This window comes from Dryobates pubescens, chromosome 14 (genome assembly GCF_014839835.1).
Source record: "Dryobates pubescens isolate bDryPub1 chromosome 14, bDryPub1.pri, whole genome shotgun sequence".
NCBI classification, from domain to species: domain Eukaryota; kingdom Metazoa; phylum Chordata; class Aves; order Piciformes; family Picidae; genus Dryobates; species Dryobates pubescens.
In genome coordinates, this window is record NC_071625.1 from 4,382,399 (window position 1) to 4,408,278 (window position 25,880).

The following is a 25,880-nucleotide window of genomic DNA, read 5'->3' on the forward strand; positions in this document are numbered from 1 at the left end:
CAGCAGGGGCAGCAGTGCTAGCAGGATGTGTGTCAGGAGCTGGGCCACGCTGGCTATTTTTAGCTGTGGCCCAGGAGCCACCTCCACGTCATCCAGAGCAGGCTCCTGGCTCAGGGCCTTCCACCAAGGACACTCACTGCAGAAGCCAACAAGAACTGCCTGCTCTCTGGGGGCCTCAACCAGCTGGCTGCTTGCCCAGACTGGCAGCAGGGGTGACACCCTGCAGGCTCTGCTGCCACCCAGCCACAGCTGCCCAGGCTGGAGAGGTGGCCAGAGCAACCTCCTGAGGCTCAGCCAGGGCAAGGGGAGGGTCCTGCCCCTCAGGAGAGGGCAACAACCCCTGCCCCAGTCCAGGGGAGAGGGGGAGCTGCTGGGAAGGAACTGGGAGTGCTGGGGGGGAACAAGGTCCCCATCAGCCAGCAAGGTGGCCAAGAAGGCCAAGGGTCCCCTGGGGACATGCAGCAGAGTGTGGCCAGCAGGACAAGGGAGGTTCTCCTGCCCCTCTGCTCTGCCCTGCTCAGCACACAGCTGCACAACTGGGGCCAGGGCTGGGCTCCCCAGCTCACAGACTGGGAACTGCTGCACAGAGGCCACTGGAGGCTGGGAAGCTGCTGAGAAGACTCTTGAGGAGGGAAGAGTGAGGGAGCTGGGGCTGCTGAGCCTGGGCAGGAGAAGACTCAGAGGGAATCTTCTCAGCATCTGCAGGGTGGGGGAGCAAGAGGCTGGGGCCAGACTCCTGCCAGTGGTGGCCAGGGACAGGCCAGGGGGCAGCAGGCACAAACTGGAAGCCAGGAGGTTCCCTCAGGAGCAAGCTCTTGGCTTGGAGGCTTCTGAGCCCTGGAGCAGGCTGCCCAGAGAGGCTGTGGAGTCTCCTTGTGTGGAGAGCTTCCAAAGGCAGCTGGGCATTGGGATGCTGGGCACCTGCTGGGGGTGCCCCTGCTGGAGCAGGGGGCTGCCCTGGGGGAGCCCCAGAGCTCCCTGCACACCCCAGAGCGCTGAGGGACTCTGCCAGCTGAGCTCAACCACACCACCAGCACAGCTCTGTCCATGTTTCCACCACGAGCAGCATCTGGCCAGCAGCCCAAGGGCACAAAGCAGGGAGCAGGGGCAGCATGTCCAGCAGCACCCCCAGTGGGATGGAGAGGGAGGAAGGATACACCAGGTAGGTGCAGGCGACCATGGCTCGCTGCCGCACCGGCGTCCGCAGCGCCTCCGGCGGCTCCGCTTTGATCAGCTCCTGCCGGGGAGAGCAAGGACAGGGTCCTGGTCACCTCCAGCCCTCTTCCACTTGGGGCATGGCCCAAACCTGATGGCAGTCAGTCAGGAGCCACCAGGTGCTTCCCCACAGCCCATATGATGCACTGCAACCTCCCGCCTTGGTCAGCACGGTCATGGAGATGATGAGCTCAGGGACTGGGCTGGGTTGAAGAGACCTTTGGAGGTCCATCCAGTCCAACCCCCCTGCAGTCACAGCAGGGACATCTCCAGCCAGAGCAGGTTGCTCACAGTCCCAGCCAAGCTGACCTGGGCTGGTCCCAGGCCTGGGCCAGGGTCCCCACACCCTCCCAGGGCAGGATTTCTGCCTCAGCTCCAGGCTCCATCTCCCTCTTCCAGTCCAGACCTAGCACCCCTGGGCCCACCACACCACCTCCTGATGGAGGTCCCTCCCCAGCACTCTTCTAGGCCACCTGAAGTCCTGCAAGGGCCACCAGAAGGTCTGCCTGGACCTCTCTCTTCTCCAAGCTGAACACCCCCAGCTCTCCCAGCCTCAGCAGAGGGCTTCCAGCCCTCCCATCATCACTGTGACCTCCTCTACCCAGGCTCCACCAGGTCCCTGTCTCTGTGTGCTGAAGATCCCCGAGCTGGACACACTCAGCCCACACCTCCAGCCTTAACCCTCAGCAACACGTGCTGGGAACCTCCCTTGGTGTCCCCTTCTCAGGCAGGCCACCCCCAGGGCTTGCCCTTACCACCATCTGTGCCACCAGCTCAGCTTTGCGGGAGAAGACGAAGTCCCCACCCTTGAGGCCGCTGCAGATGGCTTGGCTGATCATGCAGATGCTCCTGATCAGGCACAGCTTCAGGGTCAGGTCCTGAGGGCAGAAACAGTGGGGGAGAAGTGAAGACCAAGCCTAGCCCAGAGCCAGAATTCCTCATCCCACCCAGCACTGGTGGCCCTGCACAAGTGGCGCTCAGGTAGAGCTCAGCAGGGGTTAGTAGCGTGTGGGCTCAGCGCTCTGCCCTGGGGCCGCGTTACAGGCTCTCTGGTGGTCACCCTGTCCCCGGTGTCACAGGCTAGCTGGAGCTCCCTGGCAGCAGCTGGGATGAGGACAGTCCTCCAGGATCTCCCTCTGCTCACCAAGGAGCTCAAGGTGGCTCTGGGAGTCACCAGGAGCTCTTTCTCCTGCAGAGCTCAGTGTCTGCGACAGTCGTAGCATCGTGCAAGGGTTGAGCTTGGAGAAGACCTTTAAGACATTGAGTCCAACCATTAACCCAGCACTGCCAAGCTGATGTGGGGTCAAGAGGAGACACCCCAGTCAAAGTTCTCCCCTCATCCTAGGCAGCCAGAGGAGCATTTGAGCAAGAAGGTCCCAGCTGAGGGGCTGGAGATGTTCTCCAGAAGCTGTTAGTGCCAGCAGGAGCCCAGAAGGAAAAGGCATTAGTGGGGCCTGGGGAAGAAGTCCTTGGCCTGACACTTCATCTAGCCAGCAGCATTCTTCTTGTTCAAGAGGGGAACAGCAACCCTCAGCTCCTCCTTGTCCTCAAGAGAAACCACCTGGCACTCAACCCCTTCCCCTCGAGGGACTGCTCCAGGAGGAGACAGGAAAGCTGGTGGCTTTGAACTGAGTGGTGGCTCAGTCTCTGGTGTCCACAAGGCTCCTCACGTGTAGGAAGCTGGAGGAGCTGCCTCCCCATGGGCAGGTGGGTGAGACTCCCACCACAGCAGAGCCTGAAGCCCCCCAGCAGCTCCAAGGAGGGACCTTCATTTTGCCACCAGGACAGACCCAAGGTGGGCACAGCTCCGCGAGCTCCTTCCACCCAGGGCAGGCACAACCTCAGCGCGAAGGGTGGAAGGTGACAAGCTCAGGTCCACCAGCAAGCTTGGCCACAAGCACCCAGGGGAGGCCAACAAGCCTTCGGTGTTCCACCACCACCTTCACCAAGTCTCCACCCTACAAGCTCTGCTCTTCCCCTTCCCTTCTGCTGCGAGTTTGGGCACTTCCAAGCACCAGGCTCCAACACCAGGAGCCAAGTCCAGGAGCTCAGGGAGCAGCAGAAGCTCCTGCAGCTCTCCTGGTCCCCGCGGTGCCGCCGTGAGGTCAAGAGAGAGCTGCTCTGCAGGGGAACCCAGAGCAAAGAGGCAGAGAGAGCAGGAGGAGCAGGTCAGGTTGACCCTCACACTGTACCTTGGTCTCTACCTTTATGCCCAGAACCTGAACAAGAGAACACGAGAGTTAGCGACGGCGGGGGGCAGACCTCCGCGGCCACCCTCCTCCCGGCGGCCGCCCGCCCGGAGCAGCTCTGGCAGCTCTCACCCAGGTGGTGTCCTCTCCCTCCCCAGGGAGCAGGGGCTGTGGCAGCAGCTCACCTTGGTGTTGAAGTACTGGAAGATGTTCTTCAGGATGTCGGCTTCGATCCGGGGCAGCAGCAGCTCCTTGGGCGCGTAGGCAGCCACGTAGCCGTAGCACAGGATCAGGCTGCTCTTGATCTTCTCCACCTCGCTGTCACTGCGGTCCTGAGGGGGGCAGGAGGTCACTGGGGGGGACTAGGGGAGAGGCTGAGCCTGGCTCTTCCCAGCTCTTGCAAGGAGATGGGCCACTGGGCCACCAGAAGATGCCCTCAAGAAGACAGGAGCCCTAAAAGCTCATCCTGGACCTTCAGTTCCCATCCCCTGGGTGCTGAAGGTGCCCTCAAAAAGACAGAAGCCCTAAAAGCTCATCCTGGACCTTCAGCTCCCATCCCCTGGGTGCTGTAGGTGCCCTCAAGAAGACAGAAGCCCTAAAAGCTCATCCTGGACCTTCAGTTCCCATCCCCTGGGTGCTGTAGGTGCCCTCAAAAAGACAGAAGCCCTACAAGCTCATCCTGGACCTTCAGCTCCCATCCCCTGGGTGCTGTAGGTGCCCTCAAGAAGACAGAAGCCCTACAAGCTCATCCTGGACCTTCAGCTCCCATCCCCTGGGTGCTGAAGGTGCCCTCAAGAAGACAGAAGCCCTACAAGCTCATCCTGGACCTTCAGCTCCCATTTCTTTGGTGGTAGCAGTGAGCTGCAAAGGCCTGATGGAGCATCAAGCATCTGAGCATGAGTTCCACCAACAGGATGTCACTGTCCAGGGCACAAACCCCAATCTGCCTCCAGTGGTACCAGCTAGAGCCCTGTGGGGAGGCACACAAGGCCCAATCTGGTCAAGGTAAGCTGAGGGGATGGAGGCACCCTCAGGAAGTTTGCAGAGGACACCAAGTCAGAGGGGAGTGTTGAACTACTGGAGGGTTTGAAGGATCTACAGAGGAATCTGAGGGTCTCCAGAGGGCTTTGGAACTCTCCAGAGAAGTTTGGGGCTCTCCAGAAGCACCTGGCCAGGCTGGCTGGGTGAGGCCAATGGGATGAGCTGGACCAAGGCCCAGTGCCAGGTCCTGCCCTCAGGTCCCACCAAGGCCAGGAGGGCTCCAGGCTGAGAGCAGAGGGGCTGGAAAGTGCCTGGTAGGAAAGGCCCTGGGGGGCTGGTGGCAGCAGCTGGAGCAGAGCCAGAGAGTGCCCAGGTGGCTTAGAAGGCCACCAGCAGCCTGGCCTGGAGCAGCCCCAGGCTGGGCAGCAGCAGCAGGGCAGGGATGGTGCCCCTGGAGTGCTGGACTCAGCTTTAGGTCCCTGACTCCAAGAAGGACCTTGAAGGGCTGGAGGTGTGCAGAGAAGGGCAAGGGAGCTGGGGAAGGGTCTGGGGAAGGAGAAGGGTCTGGAGAACTTGTGAGGAGCAGCTGAGGGAGCTGGGGGTGTGGAGCCTGCAGCAAAGGAGGCTGAGGGGAGACCTTGTGGCTCTCTGCAAGTCCCTGAGAGGAGGCTGCAGCCAGGGGGGGCTGAGAGCTCTTGTGCCAAGCATTGGGCCAAGAGGAAGCAGCCTCAGGTTGCCCCAGGGGAGGTTGAGGTTGGCCATGAGGAAGAATTTCTGCCCCTTGAGGCTTGTGCAGGTGGCCCAGGCTGCCCTGGAGGGGTTTCCAGGCTGTGGAGCTGTGGTGCTGAGGGTTTTGCCCCAGCTTTAGATGAGTTAGAGCATGGTTGGACTCCATGATCTTAAAGGGCTTCTCCAACCCAACCCATTCCATGGCTCCAGGTTTCCCTGATGCACACAGGAGCCAAGCTGAAGCCTTCCTGAGCTTCATCCAGCACCAAAACAGCTTCAGCAGGAGATGAGTCTGCTGGAGAGAACACCCAGGAACTGGTTGCTCATCCCAAGCAGCCTCCCATGCCCAGAGCAGCTCCTGGAGAGGCTGGGGGTGTCCCAGTCCCAGAGGGACAGCAGCTGCTCGAAGCTCAGCAGGCCCTGGTGGCTCTCACCTTGAAGATGCTGAAGAGCCCCACGGACTTCTTGAAGACATCAGAGCGAACAAACTCCTCCAGCTTGGCCAAGGTCTCCTCCAGGTGATTTATTGCACAGATCCCAAAGCAGGAAGCAAGGCCCTGGAGGAAGAGGAGACAACTGATGAGGAGGAAGCCACCCATGCCCCAGGTGACACCTACAGGGACACTGGCTCTTAGTTCCATCCCGGCTGCTGAGCCATGGCCAGCTAGAAGCAGCTCCAGCAGCCTCTCCAAGGCCTGGGACATGTCTCCAAGGGACAGGGGGGACAGGAAGGCTGTCACTGTGCAGGTGACACAGCTCAAGAGGAGCCAGAGGGCTGGGATGGACACAACATGGAGCTAGCAGCAGCTCTACAGGAGACAGGAGCTGGCCAGAAGCAAGAGCAGAGCAGGCTGAGCAGGTCTTGCCTTGCTGCTGGAGCTGCAGCAGGTCCAGCAAGCTGGAGCTCCACAAGTGGTTTATTGAAGAGCAGCCCTTGATGGAGCTGCAGAAGCTGGAGCAAAGCCAGGCCACTAGGAGCAGGCTGTCCTGCAGCTACCAAGAGTGGGACAGCTCAGCGCTGGGGCCATCAAGTTGGATGGAGAACATGGCCAAGGGTGAAGAGAAGCTGGGGAGTGGTGAAGCTGGAATCTGGCCAGGATGAGGAGGAAGAGCTTGAAGCCAACCTCAGCTCCAAGGCAGCTTCTGGGCCCAGTCACCCAAATTAACCCCCCAGACACTCTGCAGCAGGTACCTGCCCAGGCCAGGCATGGTGGCACCAACACAGAGAGGTCAGCACAGCAGGGCTGCTCTCCTGATCCCTCAGGATGACTCCTGGTACATCAAGCACAAGGCCTCACCTCCCTTTCTGCCTCCTCGTGGTATCTGGCTGTCTCCAGGAGCTCCTGGAGCTGCTTCTGCACCAGGTCCTTGCTGGTGCAGGCCCCAAGCGTGGTCCCAATGCATTTATAGAGGAAGTTCTGGAAGGACAAGAGGAACATCACCACCACACAAGACCTGAAGAGCCCTGGTGGCTAGACTGAGCTTGGTCACACACAGGTGACTCCTCACAGCACCCTGAAGGTGGAGAGTGGAGCCCAGCTGTAGGCAGCTGGCACACTGGGAGCACCACAGAGCAGTGCCTTGTCCAAGAAAGAGCCAACTGCAGCCATCAGAGCCAGGACCAGGTAGAACCAAAGCCTTGCTGCTGCCCAAAGAGGAACAAAGTCACCATGACAGAGGGAGCATGAAGTCCTGCCAGCCCCTGGTGACCAGCCAAGATGGGCTCAGCTCTGATGGCTCCCACACCCCTCTAGAGACACCCTCAGCAGCCCATGGGACAGCTCCTCCTTCCTGAGCCACTATGGGGAGATCTCCACTGTCCTCTGCCCTCTCCAGCATGGGGAGTCCCAGCCCACCCCAGCACTGGAAATGGGTTGTTGGGCTCCTTCTGCACCAGAAAGAACCAAGATGAAGGTTCTGCTCAGCTACAGGCCCTGCAGAGCACAGAATCACAGAGCTGTCCAGGTTGGAGGAGCCCTTTGAGATCAGCAGGTCCAACCAGGTCCATTGCAGATGCAACACAAGCTGCACCAGAACCAGAGGAGCCTGGCTGGGAGCTCTTGAGGGATCAGGTCTGGACTGACCAGCATTGCATTTCCAAGCCCATCCAGACACCTTGCCAACCTCCTGCTGCATCTCCTGTCCTCCTCCTAGCCAGGGCAGTGGTGGAGACCCCATCCCTGGAGGGGCTTCAAAGCTGTGGAGCTGAGGGCCATGGTTTGGTGGTGCCCTCTGGCAGTGCTGGGTCACTGGTTGGACTCCAGGAGCTCAAAGGTCTTTCCCAACCTAAACCATTCCCTGACTGGGTCCCACCACCCAGCTGGGACCACTGCCCTCCTCTAGAATCTCTTCAAAATCAGTCAAACTAAGGAGACTGAGAAGACCTTCCAGCCCTCAGATCACCTTCACAGACTCCTCTGGCCCTGCTCCACGTCTGCTGTGCCGAGGACTCCAAGGCTGGCCCCAGCACTGCAGGTGGGTTTCAGCAGCACGGAGAGGACAGGCACAGCGCCCTCCCTCCCTCCCTCGGCCACAAGGACCTCAAAGGTCTCTGCCAAGCAAACTGATTCGATGACTCCAAGCCCCAGCACGGAGCTGCTGGCAGAAGGAGGCCCTGCTGTGCCTGCTGCCCCCCCTCACCTTCTCCAGGGGGAAGCCGTTGTAGCTGGCCAGCTGCCGGCACATCTCCGTCACAAAGTGGCAGCTCCAGGCGCCGTCTGCCACGGCCACCAGCGTCTCCTGCAGGAACTGGGGGAGGAAGCACATCCTAGAGCAGCCTCCTCACTAGCCAAGGAGCCTCAGCCAGGAGGGGGAGAGGAGGACAATAAAGAAGCCATGAGGAGCTTGGTGAGACCCAGACAGAGCTTCATCTCCACAGGCTGTCCCCCCCCAGAGCCAACCCCCCCCACAGCTGGGCCTCTGTCCTCTGGGTCAAGTCTCTCTTCTCCCAAGATCAGCAGGGCCCAAAGCCCACCAGAGGAGCAGGATGAGTGCTCCTCAGCTGTAATTGCTTCCCATGCCCTATTTTCAGACTAATTAACCAAGGGGACACTCCTGGGACCATTCTTCTCCAACCCACCCAAAGCAGCCTCACAAAGCTCATTTTTAAGCCTTCCTGCAGCCACCCCCTGAGCTTGGCCCAGATCTCCTCTCCTGTGGTGACAAGACCTGGAGGTGTGACTGAGTGACCACCTCTGCCAGCCACAGACCTCTGGACAAGCCAGCCCCAGGCTGATGGCCTGCATGAGCAGACCTGCATCCCCTGCACCCTGGTGACTCCTCAGCACGAGGACTTACCAGCAGCAGCTTCTCTTCCCACTCCTTCTGGGACAGGGACTTCTCAGTGTTCTCTAGGAGCAAGCACATTTTGGACACTGGTGTCTCCCCACAGAGACAGCAAATTGTTTGGGTTGGAAGAGGCCTCTAAGCTCCTGGGGTCCAACCACTGACCCAGCACTACCAGGGCACCCGCAAACCATGGCCCTCAGCACCACAGCTTGGAAACCCCTCCAGGGATAGGGAACTCCACCACTGCCCTGGGCAGCCTGGGCCAGGCCTGCTCAAGCTTCAGTTGTTCCTCATGGCCAACCTCAACCTCCCCTGGGGATACTTCCCACAGGAGCAACCTCTTGGCCTGGAGGGTTCTGAGCCCTGGACCAGGCTGCCCAGAGAGGTTATGGAGTCTCCTTGTGTGGAGAGCTTCCAAAGCCAGCTGGGCATTGGGATGCTGGGCACCTGCTGGGGGTGCCCCTGCTTGGACTGGACAGTGTCCAGAGGTCCCTTCCCACCCCACCCTTCTGTGTGACAGGACACAAAACTTCCTGGGAGATCTTCAACATACCCACAGGTTACCAGGCCCATGAGCAGCTCCCCACCTCACTCTTGGACATCCCCAGGTTTCCAGCCCAGCCTGGAGAAGTTGCCTCCAGCAGAAGCTTCATCCTACCTTCTATGTGCTCCACCAAGAGAGGAACCTTCTTGGCCCAGAGCGGCTGCAGCGCGGGGTGGACGCTGGCGTGCAGCACACCCAGCAGGCGCAGCGCGGCCGCCCCCCGGCTGTCCCCGGCGTAGGGCTGGGAGGAAACCACCTGGAAGGTCAGAGATGGAACGGTGGTCAGAGAAGGGAAAGTCACCCCCAGGGTGTGGGGCAGAGCACAGGACACACAGCACAGGAACCTGACAGTGGAAGTGACGGGCTGGCCACAGGACAACTCAAGACCCAGCTACGACTCCCTCTCCCTCCCTCTCCACACCTTGGAGAACATCCTCCCACACTGGGTGAAGGAAAGCAGAGCCCAGGGCTGAGGAACAGCTTCTCAAAGCCCTGGAAGGACAGCTGGAGATCTGCACCACAGCTCTGGGTGTCTGAGCTCTTGGTCCATCTGGGCCAGGAGAAGGAAGGAGGGAGGCAGGGAGGGAGGGAGGCAGGGAGGGAGGGAGGCAGGGAGGGAGGGAGGCAGGGAGGGAGGGAGGCAGGGAGGGAGGGAGGCAGGGAGGGAGGGAGGCAGGGAGGGAGGGAGGCAGGGAGGGAGGGAGGCAGGGAGGGAGGGAGGCAGGGAGGGAGGGAGGCAGGGAGGGAGGGAGGCAGGGAGGGAGATTTCTTTGGATGTGTTGGTGAGGTTGGAAGGATCCCCCAGTCCCAGCCTGGTGGGATGGGAAGGGACCTCTGAGGCTCACCCAGGCCAAGCAGGGTCACCCCCAGCAGGTGCCCAGCAGGCTTTGGAAGCTCTCCACACAAGGAGACTCCACAGCCTCTCTGGGCAGCCTGCTCCAGGGCTCAGAAGCCTCCAAGCCAAGAGCTTGCTCCTGAGGGAACCTCCTGGCTTCCAGTTTGTGCCTGCTGCCCCTTGGCCTGTCACTGGTGCCCCAGCCTCCTCCTCCCCACCCTGCAGATGTTGAGAAGATCCCCTCTGAGTCTTCTCCTGTCCAGGCTCAGCAGAGACAGATCTGGACCAAGATCAAACTGTTGAGGTGTGTTGTGTTTAATGCTAGAAACACCACTTGAGGAGAACCTCAGTGTCAGTGTTGGAGCTACCTTAGTGCAATGAGCTGGGTAATGATGGAATGGACTAGGAACATCCAGGACCTGATTCTAGAGGTCCAACATGAAGCCAGCATCCCAGCTCTGGTTGCCAACTGGCTTTGCAGAGTGGAGAAAGCTGGAGAGCACCTCCCCACACCTTGGAGAACATCCTTTTTGGGGGTCTACAGCCACAGGAAGACCTCCTCCAGCCACTCACCAGCAGCCTCGTTGTCAGGGCATAGGGTGAAGGAAGATTGGCTGCAAAGATGGGAAAGAAGATGTCAGAGAGTCTCAAAGGAGGAGCCCAGCAGCTCAGCCCGGCCCGGCGGGGCCGTCCCCAGCCGCCGGTGCCTCCCAGCACTGACCGTTGAGGTCGTAGCGGATGAGGGAGCTGTTGTCTCCTTCCTCTTGCTTCTTCATGGCCAAACACATGAGGCTCTTGCAGAGCGGGGTGAGGGCATTGGTGAACTGGATGGGGGTCAGGAACTCCAGGAGGTATGGCCACAGGACCTGCCAGGAGGAGCAGAGGTGGGACCAGAGCAGGGGACTGAGTGGGAGACAACAGGAGATGCCAGGACAAAGGTCTCCTGCTGATGGGGAAGCTTCCCCAAGCCCTCTGAGCCAAGGCTTTTGTTGGGAGAGCTCCTGGAGCCATGGAATGGGTTGGAAGAGACCTCCAAGGTCTCAGTGGAGTCCAACCACGGGCCCATCAGCAACCAGAGCTCATGGCCCTGCCAAGCTGACCTGGGATGGTCCCAGGGCTGGGCCATCTCCCACCTCTCTGGGCAGCCTGGGCCAGGCTCTCCACACCCTCCCAGTGCAGGATTTCTGCCTCAGCTCCAGGCTCCATCTCCCAGTCAAACCCAGCACCCCTGGGCCCACCACAACACCTCCTGATGAAGGTCGCCCCACAGCTTTCTTTTAAGTCCCATAAAGTCCTGGTAGGCCACCAGAAGGCCTCCCTGGAGACTTCTCTTTTCCAAGTTGAAGAACCCCAACACTCTCAGCCTGGCCTCACAGCAGAGAGCTTCCAGCCCTCCCATCATTGCTGTGGCCTGCTCTGGCCCTGCTCCAACAGGTTCATGTGTTTCTTGACCTGAGGACATCCAGCACCACCACCTTGCTCCAGCCCTGGAGAAGCTCACACCTGCTCCTTCAGGAGGACACCTCCCCAGCCCAGCCCCCTGCCCTGCTCCTGGAGGAACAATGGCTCCTGCGAGAGGTGAGAGTGGTGACACCCCATCCCACCTGGCAGATAAAGAATCCTGCATGTCACCTGGGTGGTGCCAAGGGCAGTGTGGGACCCATCAGGTGAAGGGCAGCAGATGTGGGGCCAGCACCAACCTCCCCAGAGGGGGCAAGGCCTCTGCAGACTCACGTTGTTCATCCTGTCCACGGTGGTGCTGAGGAGGAAGAGTGTGTTGACACTGATGCTCTGGACACTGTCACTGGTGAGGTCATCCAAGTCCAGGGGCTGCTTTTTGGGCTGCTGGAGCAGGAGGAAAGTGCAGCTCACCATGGATGGTGCCAACTCAACCGCCCTTCCCAAGCCATTGAGGTGGCACAGCTGGCAAACGGCAGGCTGGGAGGAATGGGAAGAATCCAAGAACCACAGGAGCTCCATGGAGCTCTGCAGCCCAGACCATCAACCCTGCTGCTCTTTGAGGGTCAAGGGGATGAGCCCAGGGGTGGGTTTGGTTGGGCCCTCCAGCATCTCTCCAGTTTTTGAGGTTTGACCTCATTCCTCATTGTCCCAGAAGCAGACTAGGTCATGTGGAGAAGATGGGGAGGAAGCTGCAGTGCTGCTGTGTGAGGGGTGGGGTAGTGGGGATGGCAAGGAGGACATCTGCTGGCAAAGGGGACAGAAAAGGGGACACCCTGAGGACATCTGCTGGCAGGGGGGACAGAAAAGGGGACACCCTGAGGACATCTGCTGGCAGGGGGGACAGTCAGAGGGACACCCTGAGGACATCTGCTGGCAGGGGGGACAGTCAGAGGGACACCCTGAGGACACCTGCTGGCAAGGGAAGTGGCAAGGGGAACATCTGCTGGGCAGGGGGAGTGCAAAGGGGATACCCCAAGGACAAAGGGTGGTGAAGCACAGCAGAGCGCTGCCACAGCCGGAGGCCGCTGCGGCTCCACAGCTCCGCTGAGGCCAAAGCCTGGAGGCAGCGGCCGCACAGAGCCGCCGCGGGCAGGGGTCTGGCTGGAGCAGCGGCAGCAGGGGCCGGGGCGGCAGGGGGCGCTCTGGGGGCGCGGGGGGCCGGGGCGGCGGGGGGCGCTCTGGGGGCGCAGGGGGCCGGGGCGGCAGGGGGCGCTCTGGGGGCGCGGGGGGCCGGGGCAGCAGGGGGTGCTCTGGGGGCGCGGGGGGCCGGGGCGGCGGGGAGCCGGGGCGGCAGGGGGAGCTCTGGGGGCGCGGGGGGCCGGGGCGGCAGGGGGCGCTCTGGGGGCGCGGGGGGCCGGGGCGGCGGGGAGCCGGGGCGGCAGGGGGCGCTCTGGGGGCGCAGGGGGCGCGCTCACCGGCTGCGAGGGCAGGGCGCACTGCCGCACCAGGAACTCCATCATGGCCTCCCCGCCGGGCTGCTCCAGGTAGCCGTGGTGAGCCATGGCGCTGATCACCTGCACCACGGCACGCTTCACCTGCGGGCGCGGCGCGGGCGTCACCGTGGGCCTCACCGCGGGCGTCACCGCGGGCCTCGGCGGCTCCCCGCTGCGGCCGGGCTGAGCGCAGGCCCCGCGCAGCCCTGCCCCTGGCTCTGGGACCTGCCAGCGGCAGCCGGACAAAGCAGAGGGGCAACCGCCCGGCGCTCACAGCGTGCAATGGTTGAGGTTGGAAGAGACCTCTGAGCTCCTGGAGTCCAAGCAGTGAGCCAGCACTGCCAGGGCAGCACCACACCGTGGCCCTCAGCACCGCAGCTCCAGGGCCTGGAAACCCCCCAGGGATGGGGACTCCAGCACTGCCCTGGGCAGCCTGGGCCAGGCCTGCACAAGCCTCAAGGGGCAGAAATTCTTCCTCATGGCCAACCTCAGCCTCCCCTGGGGCTGCTTCCTCTTGGCCCAATACTTGGAAGAAGACCCCAACCCTAACCAGGCCTCCTCTCAGGGACTTGCAGAGAGCCACAAGGTCTCCCCTCAGCCTCCTTTGCTCCAGGCTCCACACCCCCAGCTCCCTCAGCTGCTCCTCACAAGTTCTCCAAACCCCTCTCCTTCTTCTCCAGACCCTTCCCTGGACATCTCCAGCCCCTCAAGGCCCTTCCTGGAGTGAGGAGCCCAAAGCTGAGCCCAGAACTCAAGGGGTGGGATCATCAAACAGGAGGACAACCTCCTGCCTCTGTGGTGTCCGGAGGGGACTGGCCAGGAGCCCATGGCCACACCATTTGTGGTTCCATCTGGCAAAGCCAAGTTTTTGGGGGGGAAGTAAGAGACAGCCTGGGACCACATGGGTTGAGTCACCACCACCCAGTGCTGGTCCCAGGAAGAGCTTCAGGCAGGACCATGTGTCACAGCCATGCTCAGATGTGGTTCTCACACAGGACAAAGAAACCACGTCCCCATGTCCTCAAGTCCTCCAGCATCACTGGGAGGACCTCTGCCCCAGTCTCAGCCAAGAGAGAGAGGAGCAGCAGGAGGCAGAGGAGGACAGCTGGGCTGTGCAGGACCCCAGAACTCACCTCCCACCTCCTAAGAGACACCTTGGAGGAGCAGAAGCTCAGCTCACCTTGTTGCTGCTGTCCTGCAGAGGCAGCCTCATGGATGACATAATAAAGGGCTTCTTGATCTCCATCTGAGAGGCTGGAAGGGCAAAAAGATGGACTCTGAAGCTTGGTGATGCCCTCGAGATGCCAAGGGTGGAGTTGCTGATCCCAAACACCCCTTTTCCCATCAGGGAGAGCTTTATCCCTCACCCCCTTCCCAGCTGGATGGGCCAGCAGCCCAGCTTCCTCCTCCCCTCAGCCTGCAGCCAAGGTTGGGATCCAGCTCCTCACCCCAGGAGAAGAACGAGGAGGGGTGATGGAGAAGAACTCATTGGAAGGAGGAGAAAGCCCATCTGGAACCCCTCAAGACCTCACCAAGGCTGGTGGGAGGGTGAGGGGGGCAGGCACTCACAGGCACTGTTGATGATCTGCCTCATGATGAGCAGGGTCCCCACACGAGTCCTCTCGCTGCTGCTCTCCAGCTTGGGCAGGAGGAAGGCCAGGACACGGTCAGGGAAGGAGCAGGCTGTGGAACCAAACCAACCAGCATGGTTAACAACCAGGTCACAGCCTCAGGGACACAGGCACCACAGCCCCTGCATGGGGACATCCCACCCCAAGTGCCTTGGGGGCTGTGGCTGCTGTGATGTGGAGCCTCCCTCGAGGGCACCCGCAGCAGGCCTGGAGATGGCACCGAGCTGAGAGGTGTGGCTGATGCTCTGCAGGCCAGATGCCACCCAGCACCACCTGGTCAGGGTGGTGAGGTGGGGCTCTGTGAAGCTCATGGGGTTCAACAAGGCCCAGGCCAAGGCCATGAATATGGGCTGGGGCAACCTCTGCCATCACTCCAGGCTGGGAGTGAAGGCCTGGAGAGTGGAGAAGGACTTGTGGGGGCTGGTGGGTGAGAAGCTGGAGACTCAGGGGCTGTTCAGCCTGGAAAAGGCTCCAGGGAGACCTTCTGGGTGGCCTTCCAGGACATCATGGGACTTAGAAGAGTGCTGTGGGGAACCTTCCTCAGGAAGGGTTGTGGTGGGACCAGGAGTGCTGGGTTTGAACTGGAAGAGGGAGATAGAGCCTGGAGCTCAGGAGGAAATTCTACACTGGGAGAGCCTGGCCCAGGCTGCCCAGGGAGGTGGGAGATGCCTCAGCCCTGGAACCATCTCAGGTCAGCTTGGTTGGGGCTCTGAGCCACCTGCTGTGGTTGGAGATGTCCCTGCTGACTGTGAAAAGTTGGGCTGGATGATCTCCAGAGGTTCCTTCCAGTCCCAGCCATGCTGGACTCTGTGCTGCCCAGGGACACCTGGGCAGAGCTGCTGCCATCTGCAAGCCTGAAGCTGTGGGCTGGAGCCAGGACATCAACCACCACCTTCTCCTCCCATCTTCCCAGGCAGCTAAGAGATGTCCATCCCCCAAGCCCAGATGGCAGCAGGGGAATCAAACCCCTCCATCCACCACACACAACTCCTTGGAGAAGGTCACAGAACAGCAAGGGCAGAGCACCCACCACAGGGCAGGACACCCACAGGGCCTGACCCAAAGGTGCAGAAGACTTGGGGACAGTTCCTTACCCAAGACGGTGAAGCAGCGAAGGACCTCGGTGTGGTTCTTCACAGTCAAGGGCACAGCTGGGTCTGCAGGGACACAGATCTGGGGAGAGACAGCTCCAGTGAGGGCCCCCAGCAGAAGCACCTCCCATGAGTGCATTAATTGATGTGTTTGGTTTCCCTCTGCTGCAGCCAGAGCTGCTCCAGCTTTGGCCAACCCAGCCCAGCTCACGGATCCTTGAACGCCTCGTGCACCAGAGCCAGGGGCTGGGGAACCAGGGGCGGCCAAAGCAGCTGGGAACCTCAGGGAGGCACAACCAGGAGATGGCAGTGACAATCCCAGACTGCTCCAAGGAAGCTGCCAGCAGCTGCAGCTGAGGGCCATGCTCCATGGCAGACCCCACCTGCCTGCCCAAGGCCTACCTGGGGGTGCAGGGTGGCCAGGAGAGCGTCCAGCTGGGCGTCGAGGCTGCGGCTGCCGATGTCCACCGAGGCTTCCAGGATCTGGCAGAGGCTCTGTTCAACAAGAGACAGCTCGTGGCTCCCACCAGGAAGTCAGTTCCAGGTGGGAATGGAGCTCAGGTGGTCCCAAGAGGCTTGAGCTCAGCAGCAGGAGGGATCACAGTGGAGCTGGGGACGGGTCCTTGACCGAGCAGCTAACCTTGGATATGTAGAAGGCCTCTGTGTGCTTCTTGTAGAGCGAGAGGATGCCTGGGATCAGCCTGGGCAGCTGCTCCTCCAGCTTCTCAGCAGGCAGCAGGTGACTCATGGGGCCCAGAGCCTCCACCACAGCCAGGCGCAGCTGCAGGGGGACAGCAGGAGGTGAGAAGGTGGCCAGGCCATGGATGGACCTGCTGGGGCAACAGCCCTCCATGGAGCTGCTCCTCAGGCTGCCTGGGGAGGCCCTGGGGGGATGGTGGCAGCAGCTGGAGAGGAGCCAGAGAGTGCCCAGCTGGCCAAGAAGGCCACCAGCAGCCTGGCCAGGAGCAGCCCCAGGCTGGGCAGCAGCAGCAGGGCAGGGATGGTGCCCCTGGGCTGGGGACACTGGGGAGGCCACCCCTGGAGTGCTGGGCTCAGCTTTGGGCCCCTGACTCCCAGAAGGACCTTGATGGGCTGGAGATGCCTAAAGAAGGGCAAGGTTGCTGGGGAAGGGTCTGGAGAAGGAGGGGAAGGGTCTGGGGACCTTGTGAGGAGCAGCTGAGGGAGCTGGGGGTGTGGAGCCTGGAGCAAAGGAGGCTGAGGGGAGACCTTGTGGCTCTCTGCAAGCCCCTGAGAGGAGGCTGCAGCCAGGGGGGGCTGAGAGCTCTTGGGCCAAGCATTGGGCCAGGAGGAAGCAGCCTCAGGTTGCCCCAGGGGAGGTTGGGGCTGGCCATGAGGAACAATTTCTGAGGCTTGTGCAGGCCTGGCCCAGGCTGCCCAGGGCAGTGCTGGAGTCCCCATCCCTGGGGGGGTTCCCAAGCTGTGGTGCTGAGGGCCATGCTTTGGGGGTGCCCTGGCAGTGCTGGCTCAGTGGCTGGACTGCATGATCCAAAAATCACTCACAAGCCACCCCACAGCTCCATCACATTAGAGGAGGAGATTGAGGCAGATCCAAGCAGGACATTTTTGACCCTGAGGGTGGGGAGAGCCTGGCCCAGGCTGCCCGGGGAGGTGGGAGGTGGCCCAGCCCTGGAGCCCTCCCGGGCCAGCCCGGCTGGGGCTGTGAGCCCCCTGCCGCGGCTGAGCTGTCCCTGCCGTGCAGGCCGGGCCCCCGGCAGGCGGCGCTGCTCACCTTGGGCTCCCGGTGCTGCAGCCAGCTGCTGAAGAGCACCTCGTAGGCGCTGAAGAGCTCGTTGGAGAAGGTGTCCTTCCGCACCGTGGGGTCCGGGGCCTGGTCCAGGTTGGCCAGGTACTCCTGGATGCTCTCACTGAAGTGCTGCAGAGCTGGGAGGCAGACCAGGGCTCAGGGGCTCCACAGGGCTGTGCCAGCCCCAGCAGGAGGTCACTGCCGGGCTGGGCACCGCTCAGGGGCCGGCAGACGCACCGCAGCTCGCAGACCCCCCCAGAGGAGGTCGTGCTGGGGGTCCCCAGGGACTCCTGGGGGTCCCCAGGCCTTTGTGAGCTTCCTCAAGGGCTTTTCTTGTTCCCTCAGAGCTCCATAGGGTTCCCCAGAACTTGATGGGGTCCCTCATGGTTCCACAAAGCTCCCCAGAGCGTTACAGGGCTCCTCATGGGCTTTACGCAGCTCCTCACGGGCTTCAGAGGGTTCCTCACAGGCCTTATGAGGTTCCCCAGGGCTTGAGGGGACTGCTCTGGGGTTTATGGTTCCCCAGAACATTGTGGGGTTCTTCATAGGCTTCACAAGGCTCCCCAGAGCTTTATGGGCTTCCTCATGTGTTTGTGAGGCTCCTCATAGCTTCAGGTAGTTCCCCAAGGGTTTATGGGGCTTCCCAGGACCTTATGGGGCTCCTCCTGACTTTACAGGGCTCCCCAGGGCTTGTTGGTGGGGTTCTGCAGGGCTTTTGGGGGGTTCCTGGGTCACTTGAGGGATCACATAATAGCAGGAGGTCTAAGGGTGCCAACACCCTCCTGCTGTGATCTGGGATCAATCCAACAGTGAAGGACACAGGAAAGGCTCCAGGCTCAGGAGCTCCAGCATGGGATGTTGCTCCAGGTGCTCAGATGGACCCCCTGGAGCTCCATCAGCTCTCCAAGTCTCCATCCAGAGCACAGGATTCTGGACATGGACATAGCAGACAGGCTGCAAGGCCTGCCTGGCTACCCCAGCCCCAGGAGATGCCTCTCTGCCTGCGCTTCAGCTCCTCCAGCTCCAAGCCCCAGGAGCAGCAGACATGGACCCCACTGTGCCTCCACACAGTGCTTGGGGACACACAGCTGCTCCCTTCCTTCATCCAGCCCTGCATGGGGAGGCTCTGCCAGCTTCCTCAAGGAAGCAGAAATTCTTCCCCATGGCCAACCTCAACCTCCCCTGGGGCAACCTGAGGCTGCTTCCTCTTGCCCCAGCCCTTGGCACAAGAGCTCTCAGCCCCCGCTGGCTGCAGCCTCCTCTCAGGGACTTGCAGAGCCACAAGGTCTCCCCTCAGCCTCCTTTGCTGCAGGCTCCACACCCCCAGCTCCCTCAGCTGCTCCTCACAAGTTCCCCAGGCCCTTCTCTTTGTTCTCCAGACCCTTCCCCAGCTCCCTTGCTCTGGGCACCTTCAGCCCCTCAAGGTGCTTCTTGGAGGCAGGGACCCAAAGCTGAGGCCAGCACTCCAGGGGTGGCCTCCCCTGTGCTGATGGAAGACCAGAAGATGTGAGACTGAAGGAGAGCAGCAGCTGAGCCCAGGTCACACTGGAGGAGCACAGCCTGGCTGGTGTGGTCTGCCTGGTGCCCACACCATCAGCTGCTCACCCCAGAGCCTGGTGGTGCCCAGCCCTCGATGCCCACATGGCACAGAGAGGCCACCATGAGCCCTGAGGCTGGGCAATCACTCAAGGCCACACCAGCCCTCAGGGACCCTGCACCAAACGTGACTGGAGGTGCCCACATTGCCCCAGCCAAGGAGGAGGCAGAGGGAGGTCCTGAGGAGCAGCCCTGGGCCTGCCCATGCTGGGGGGGCTGAGGTGGCCCAGGCTCTGCCCCTGCAGCAGCTGTGTATTCCCAGCAGAGATGCTGAGTCACTGCATGACCTCACCCCAGAGCCACAAGGAGCTCATCACATGGCTTCTCCTCACCCCTGCTGCCTCCCAGCTGGTGCCCTGCCAGAGAGGCTCCACAAGTACTGCCCTGCCCACCAGAAGAGAGGATCATCACCCTCAGGAACAAGACCTGGGTGTCTGTGTGGCCAGGAGCTCCCCACAGCCCTGAGAGAGGGGAAGTGGCAGGAGAGGACATCCCTGTGCTGCAGAAGGGTCCAAGGCTGCAGGGAGAAGCTCATCCTGCTGGAAATGGGAGTCCCACCTCAGAAGGGGCTCAAAGGTCCCCAGCTCTCCTCTGGCACCTTTCAGGAGCAGGAGACGACATCTAGAGCCCACCCAGCCCCTATTTGCTCTTCAGGCAGGAGTCAGCACACCCTAGCTTGGGTTGGTCCCTCTGCAGACACCTGTAAGCAGCTTGCCTGGATGGAGTGAAGGTGTCTGGCTGAGCAGGCCCTCCCCAGCTGCAAGCCAGGCTGATGTGAGGGCCACAGGCAGTGCCACACCTGGGCTGAGTCCCCACAGCCACATCTCTGTCCTCACCTTGGGCCTGCCTCAGGCTCCACAGAAGCACCCTGCAGGGCAGGGCCTCACCTCCTTGTGCCTGTGCCCCTGCACTGGGGCCCCCAAGGAGCTGCAAAACCGCCCCAAGGACCCCAACAATTGCTCCAGGTGCCAGCAGGATCTCCAGTGAGACCTCAGGCCACTGGCCAGCCCTCTGGGTTGGACCACAATCCCCAGCCTCCCCTCTTGGGACCAGGATGTCCTGGGGGCAGTGGCAAGCACCTGGCACAGGTCCAGGGAGGAGACTTCAGTTGCTCTTCCCTTGCCCACCAACTTCAGTGCCCTGTCCCAGAAGGCCACCAAACAGGTCAGGCACAACATCCTGAGGCTGCCCTCAAGGGTGGCCATGAGGAACAATTTCTGAGGCTTGAGCAGGCCTGGCCCAGGCTGCCCAGGGCAGTGTGGAGTCCCCATCCCTGCAGGGCTTTCCAGGCCATGGAGCTGTGGTGCTGAGGGCCATGGGTTGGGGGTGCCCTGGCAGTGCTGGGTCACTGGCTGGACTCCAGGAGCTCAAAGTTGTCTTCCAACCTCAAGCATTCCCTGAGGTGATGAAAGCCCTCAGCACCAATGGTGGCCTTTGGTGAGGCCAGGGCTGGAGGAGGAAGCCCCATGACACCCTGCCAGCCCACCCCAAGGGTCACATCCTGGAGCCAGCTCCAGCACAATTACAGAAGAGGCCTGGACAAGAGCTGGCCCAGCACCATCACCAGGTCCTGGCCTCCTGTCCTGCCAGGGCTACCCCTGGGCTGCACAAGCTGCCAGGTTCATGGTCCCAGCAAAGGGACAACCTGCTTTACAAGAGGGTCTCTGAGAGCACATCCTCCTTCCCTCCCCATCCCACCAGCATGGGCACCTCAGCTGGATGGCTCTGGAGCATCCATGGCCAGGAGAACACAGAGTCCACCAGCACTCACTGGGCCATGAAACAGGAGTGGCTCAGATCAGGCAGGACATGGAGAAGGACTTCTGGTGGATCTCAGTGACCTGAGGCTGTCAGCTCTCCATCCCACCCCACAGCCAGCCAGGGTCCTGCTCCCAAGCAGCTGAGGACAGTCCAAGCAAGCTCCTTCCCCAGGGAAGGGAAGAACCCTCCCACAGGACATCCAACCCCACTGTGGGCCCAGCAGGTCCACAAAGACCTTACCATAGCAGAAGACAGCCTTCATGTGGTCCTGCTTGGCCATCCCCAGCATGGGCAGCATGGTCCCAAGGATGGAGTTGAGGAAAGGCACCATTCCAAACACTGGGGAGGAAGCAGGGGAGGATCAGATGTGGCCAACAGCTGGACACAGACCCATCACAGGGACCTGAAGACCCCTGCTCACCACAGCCAGGAGCAGGAGTTGGCTACAAGAGATGGTGACAGCTCCAGGTGGGAGCTGGTGACCAGAGCCCCACACAGCAGAGACACCTCTGGTGTGGCAGGAGCTCAACCTCTGAGCCATAAAGTTCCCAGCAAGTTCCCAGCCTGGTGTGGTGTGCAGGGAGCTCAGGAGCTCCCCCAGGGCAGCCCCCTGCTCCAGCAGGGGCACCCCCAGCAGGTGCCCAGCATCCCAATGCCCAGCTGCCTTTGGAAGCTCTCCACACAAGGAGACTCCACAGCCTCTCTGGGCAGCCTGCTCCAGGGCTCAGAAGCCTCCAAGCCAAGAGCTTGCTCCTGAGGGAACCTCCTGGCTTCCAGTTTGTGCCTGCTGCCCCCTGGCCTGTCCCTGGCCACCACTGGCAGGAGTCTGGCCCCAGCCTCTTGTCCCCCACCCTGCAGATGCTGAGAAGATTCCCTCTGAGTCTTCTCCTGTCCAGGCTCAGCAGCCCCAGCTCCCTCACTCTTCCCTCCTCAGAGTCTTCTCAGCAGCTTCCCAGCCTCCAGTGGCCTCTGTGCAGCAGTTCCCAGTCTGTGAGCTGGGGAGCCCAGCCCTGGCCCCAGTTGTGCAGCTGTGTGCTGAGCAGGGCAGAGCAGAGGGGCAGGAGAGCCTCCCTTGTCCTGCTGGCCACACTCTGCTGCATGTCCCCAGGGGACCCTTGGCCTCCTCAACACATCTCCACCAGGCTCAGCTCTAAGCCACAGGCGATCCAGGAGTTTCTTCTGAAGCCCCTTGGCTGGCTCAGCAGACATGACAAGGTAGAGATGCCCCAGCACAGAGCTCTTGAGGAACACCCTGAGCTCCAGCACCCCAGACACCCCCCCAAAGCACAGCAGCCTGCCATGGCTCTGCAGCCTGGAGGAGCAGGCACAGGTCCCCTCCTCACCGTTGGACACCGAGAGGTTGGCGAAGGTCTGCAGGACGAAGTAGTGAGGCAGGATGCCAGGCTGGAACTTGGTGAGCACCTCCTCCATCACCTTGTTGATGAAGCACTGGCCCACTGCCACCAGCACACTGCTGGCAGCCTGCTGCCAGTCCCTGATCACCTCCTAGGGAAGCCATGGCAGGACAGGACGTGTGAGGCAGGGCCGTGGCTGGCTGCCGGCGCCAGGGGAAGTCCAACCACTGACCCAGCACTGCCAGGGCTCCCCCAGCCCATGGCCCTCAGCACCACAGCTCCAGGGCCTGGAAACCCTGCAGGGATGGGGACTCCAGCACTGCCCTGGGCAGCCTGGGCCAGGCCTGCACAAGCCTCAAGGGGCAGAAATTCTTCCTCATGGCCAACCTCAACCTCCCCTGAGGCAACCTAAGGCCATTTGCTCTTGGCTCAAGAGCTCTCAGCCCCAGCTGGCTGCAGCCTCCTCTCAGGGACTTGCAGAGAGCCACAAGGTCTCCCCTCAGCCTCCTTTGCTCCAGGCTCAGCACCCCTAGGTCCCTCAGCTGCTCCTCACAAGTTCCCCAGACCCTTCCCCAGCTCCATTGCCCTTTGCTGGACACTTCCAGCCTCTCAAGGTTCTTCTTGGACTAAGGGGCACAAACCTGACCCCCGGACTCAAGGGGTTGGCCTCCCCAGCCCAGGGGCACCATCCCTGCCCTGCTCCTGCTGCCCAGCCTGGGGCTGCTCCAGGCCAGGCTGCTGGTGGCCTTCTTGGCCAGCTGGGCACTCTCTGGCTCCTCTCCAGCTGCTGCCACCAACCCCCAGGGCCTTTCCCACCAGGCACTTTCCAGGTCTTGTGTCCCCAGCCTGCAGCCCTCCTGGCCTTGGTCCAGCTCATCCCATTGGTCTCAGCCAGCCATCCTGACCAGGTCCCTCTGGAGAGCCCCAAACCTCTCTTCCAGAAATGGGTCCCAGTAACTTCTAGCAGTGGGCCAGCCCCAGGCCTGACCAGCATGATGGTGTCAAGGGAAGATCTGGGACTCTACCTTTGACTTGGTCATCTCATTAGAGGCCAGGAAGATCACCACCTTCACTGTGCTCTTGTCCAAGAGGCTGATGTTGTTCCTCACCACCGTCTCCATGGCCTTCAGGATGATCACCCGGTGAGGATAAGCCAGCTGGAAGGGGATGGTGAAAGAGCTGGCCAAGGGGAGGCCACACAGCTGCCCCAGGGCATGGCCCAGAGCTCCTGGGGCCAGGAGACACCCAGCAAGGGCCCAGCCAGCCTTTCCACTACGCAGCAGCACGCTCCCACCAACCGCTCTCAGTCCCACTTCTCACCCATGGCACCACCTTAGCACCACTCCTCCATCTGGGCCACCCCTGGGGCAAGCTTCTCAGCCAGCTGCTCCCCACAGCCTGGCAGGCCAGACCCTCCCCCTGCAGAGGCAGCAGCCCAGGGCAGGGCAGGGCAGGGCAGGGCAGGGCAGGGCAGGGCAGGGCAGGGCAGGGCAGGGCAGGGCAGGGCAGGGCAGGGCCCACCTTGTCGTGCTGCCGCAGGTACTCGTCGCAGGCGTGGAGGATCTCCTCGGGCTCAGACTCCCCCAGGTAGCACAGGGCATTGTAGATCTGCTCCTGCACCAGGGGGTCCTTGTCCGTGGTGGCATCCATCAGGGTTGTGGCAAGCCCTGGGCAAGACAAAGCAAGGGGGAAACCTGCTTTGGACCCAACAGGAGCCTGGTGGCTTGAACTGCCCCCCACACCAACGCTGACTCTGCCAGAGCAGCCCAGCTGCAAGCTGATGGAAGGAGAAGGACCTTGCAGTGCCTTCATCCATGCTTCCCCAAGCCTCACCCTCAGCTGCAGGCATCCTCACCACCCCTCTGCTGGGGTCCCCCTCAGCCAGCACCATCCAAAGCCCTGTCTCTGGCCCTTCAGCAGCAAGGATTAGAGGCCCCAGCTGGGGATCAAATGCCCCTCTCTGGGGGGCCAAGGCCCCAGCTGGGGATCAAATGCCCCTCTTCAGGGGGGGTCAAATTCTCCAGTTTGGGCTTTAGCTGTCTCTTTTGGGGGGTTCAAATGTCCCAGGCTGGGGGCCAAAATCCAGTTTGGGCCTTAGAGAAGAGGAGAGAAATAAAGAATGGATGGGGAGGGGATGAAAGGGAGGGGAGGGGAGGGGATGAAAGGGAGGGGAGGGGAGGGGATGAAAGGGAGGGGAGGGGAGGGGATGAAAGGGAGGGGAGGGGAGGGGATGAAAGGGAGGGGAGGGGAGGGGATGAAAGGGAGGGGAGGGGAGGGGATGAAAGGGAGGGGAGGGGAGGGGATGAAAGGGAGGGGAGGGGAGGGGATGAAAGGGAGGGGAGGGGAGGGGATGAAAGGGAGGGGAGGGGAGGGGATGAAAGGGAGGGGAGGGGAGGGGATGAAAGGGAGGGGAGGGGAGGGGATGAAAGGGAGGGGAGGGGACGGGATGAAAGGGAGGGGAGGGGACGGGAGGGGATGAAAGGGAGGGGAGGGGACGGGAGGGGATGAAAGGGAGGGGAGGGGACGGGAGGGAATGAAAGGGAGGGGAGGGGAGGAAATGAAAGGGAGGGAAGGGGAGGGGATGAAAGGGAGGTGGGGTGGATCTTAATTCCAGGCCTAGCTGGGATTAACTTGGGAAGCTCCTGAGCTCTCTCACCAGTGGGAAGCTCCAGAGCTCACTAATCCCCCAGGGATGTGCAGCAGGGAGGGAGGCTCCAGGCTAGCTCCGGAGGGCAGGGAACGGCCCAGGAGAGGGCAGCCAAAGCCCACCCTCCCCCAGCACAAGCAGCTGGCTGCTGGCCTGCTGGGGCAGCACCGGGGAGAGTCCCCAGCCGGCAGCTCCCCCGGGGGGCGCGCAGGGCCTCGCACTCACGCTTGAGGCGGGACTCCATCATGCTGCGCGTCCCCAGCTTCCCCAGCGGCAGCGGGCGCTCGGCGGCCTCCTCCAGCCCCGGGGAACCTATCTTTACTCTTTGCTCTTCCCTTCCCGAGGAGAAGGCTCCTGGAAGCTCGGGTCCAGGCGGGAAAACCGAGGCAGGAAGCGGGGAGGCGCCGGAGCAGGCCTAGGGGCGGCGCAGGGCGGCGGGCGGCGGGCGCCGCGCGTCCATGGAGCCCGGCCCGGGGCAGCCGCAGGGGGCAGCTCCTGCCCTCCCCTTCCTCACCTGCAGGCAGGGAGAGAGGTTTGCCATCAGGACAACAGGGGGGGAAAGAACACCATCACCCCTGGCTGCGCCCCTTGAGTCCCTGACCCTGATCCCAGAGCCTGGCCAGGGATCTCTAACCCACATCCCAACATCCAGCCAGGAGTCCCTGACCCTGATCCCAGAGCCTGGCCTGGGATCTCTAACCCACATCCCAACATCCAGCCAGGAGTCCCTGACCCTGATCCCAGAGCCTGGCCTGGGATCTCTAACCCACATCCCAACATCCAGCCAGGAGTTCCTGACCCTGACCCCAGAGCCTGGCCTGGGATCTCTAACCCACATCCCAACATCCAGCCAGGAGTCCCTGACCCTGACCCCAGAGCCTGGCCAGGGATCTCTAACCCACATCCCAACATCCAGCCAGGAGTTCCTGACCCTGACCCCAGAGCCTGGCCTGGGATCTCTAACCCACATCCCAACATCCAGCCAGGAGTTCCTGACCCTGACCCCAGAGCCTGGCCTGGGATCTCTAACCCACATCCCAACATCCAACCAGGAGTCCCTGACCCTGACCCCAGAGCCTGGCCTGGGATCTCTAACCCACATCCCAACATCCAACCAGGAGTCCCTGACCCTGATCCCAGAGCCTGGCCTGGGATCTCTAACCCACATCCCAACATCCAGCCAGGAGTTCCTGACCCTGACCCCAGAGCCTGGCCTGGGATCTCTAACCCACATCCCAACATCCAACCAGGAGTCCCTGACCCTGATCCCAGAGCCTGGCCTGGGATCTCTAACCCACATCCCAACATCCAACCAGGAGTTCCTGACCCTGATCCCAAAAATCCAGCTAGGAATTCCTA

At 61.9% G+C, this 25,880-nt stretch overlaps 1 protein-coding gene across 1 annotated transcript in view; it reads right to left on the reverse strand.

The window, feature by feature from the left end:
* MROH1 (maestro heat like repeat family member 1) overlaps nt 1-24,798 on the reverse strand; it is a 49,928-nt gene extending 25,130 nt beyond the window's left edge. The window contains exons 1-24 of the mRNA XM_054167215.1: nt 24,747-24,798; nt 23,396-23,541; nt 22,900-23,031; nt 21,863-22,025; nt 20,760-20,858; nt 17,148-17,299; nt 16,038-16,178; nt 15,800-15,892; nt 15,401-15,479; nt 14,245-14,358; nt 13,856-13,929; nt 12,658-12,777; nt 11,516-11,623; nt 10,503-10,647; nt 10,355-10,395; nt 9,061-9,202; nt 8,412-8,464; nt 7,755-7,862; nt 6,413-6,532; nt 5,549-5,671; nt 3,590-3,736; nt 3,408-3,434; nt 1,971-2,093; nt 1,158-1,237 (exon numbers count right to left, since the gene is read on the reverse strand). Coding sequence (XP_054023190.1) covers nt 1,158-1,237; nt 1,971-2,093; nt 3,408-3,434; nt 3,590-3,736; nt 5,549-5,671; nt 6,413-6,532; nt 7,755-7,862; nt 8,412-8,464; nt 9,061-9,202; nt 10,355-10,395; nt 10,503-10,647; nt 11,516-11,623; nt 12,658-12,777; nt 13,856-13,929; nt 14,245-14,358; nt 15,401-15,479; nt 15,800-15,892; nt 16,038-16,178; nt 17,148-17,299; nt 20,760-20,858; nt 21,863-22,025; nt 22,900-23,031; nt 23,396-23,541; nt 24,747-24,768 — 2,552 coding nt within the window. The 5' untranslated portion in view covers nt 24,769-24,798. The remainder of the gene's footprint in view (nt 1-1,157; nt 1,238-1,970; nt 2,094-3,407; nt 3,435-3,589; nt 3,737-5,548; nt 5,672-6,412; nt 6,533-7,754; nt 7,863-8,411; nt 8,465-9,060; nt 9,203-10,354; nt 10,396-10,502; nt 10,648-11,515; nt 11,624-12,657; nt 12,778-13,855; nt 13,930-14,244; nt 14,359-15,400; nt 15,480-15,799; nt 15,893-16,037; nt 16,179-17,147; nt 17,300-20,759; nt 20,859-21,862; nt 22,026-22,899; nt 23,032-23,395; nt 23,542-24,746) is intronic.
* Nucleotides 24,799-25,880: the final 1,082 nt, after the last annotated feature.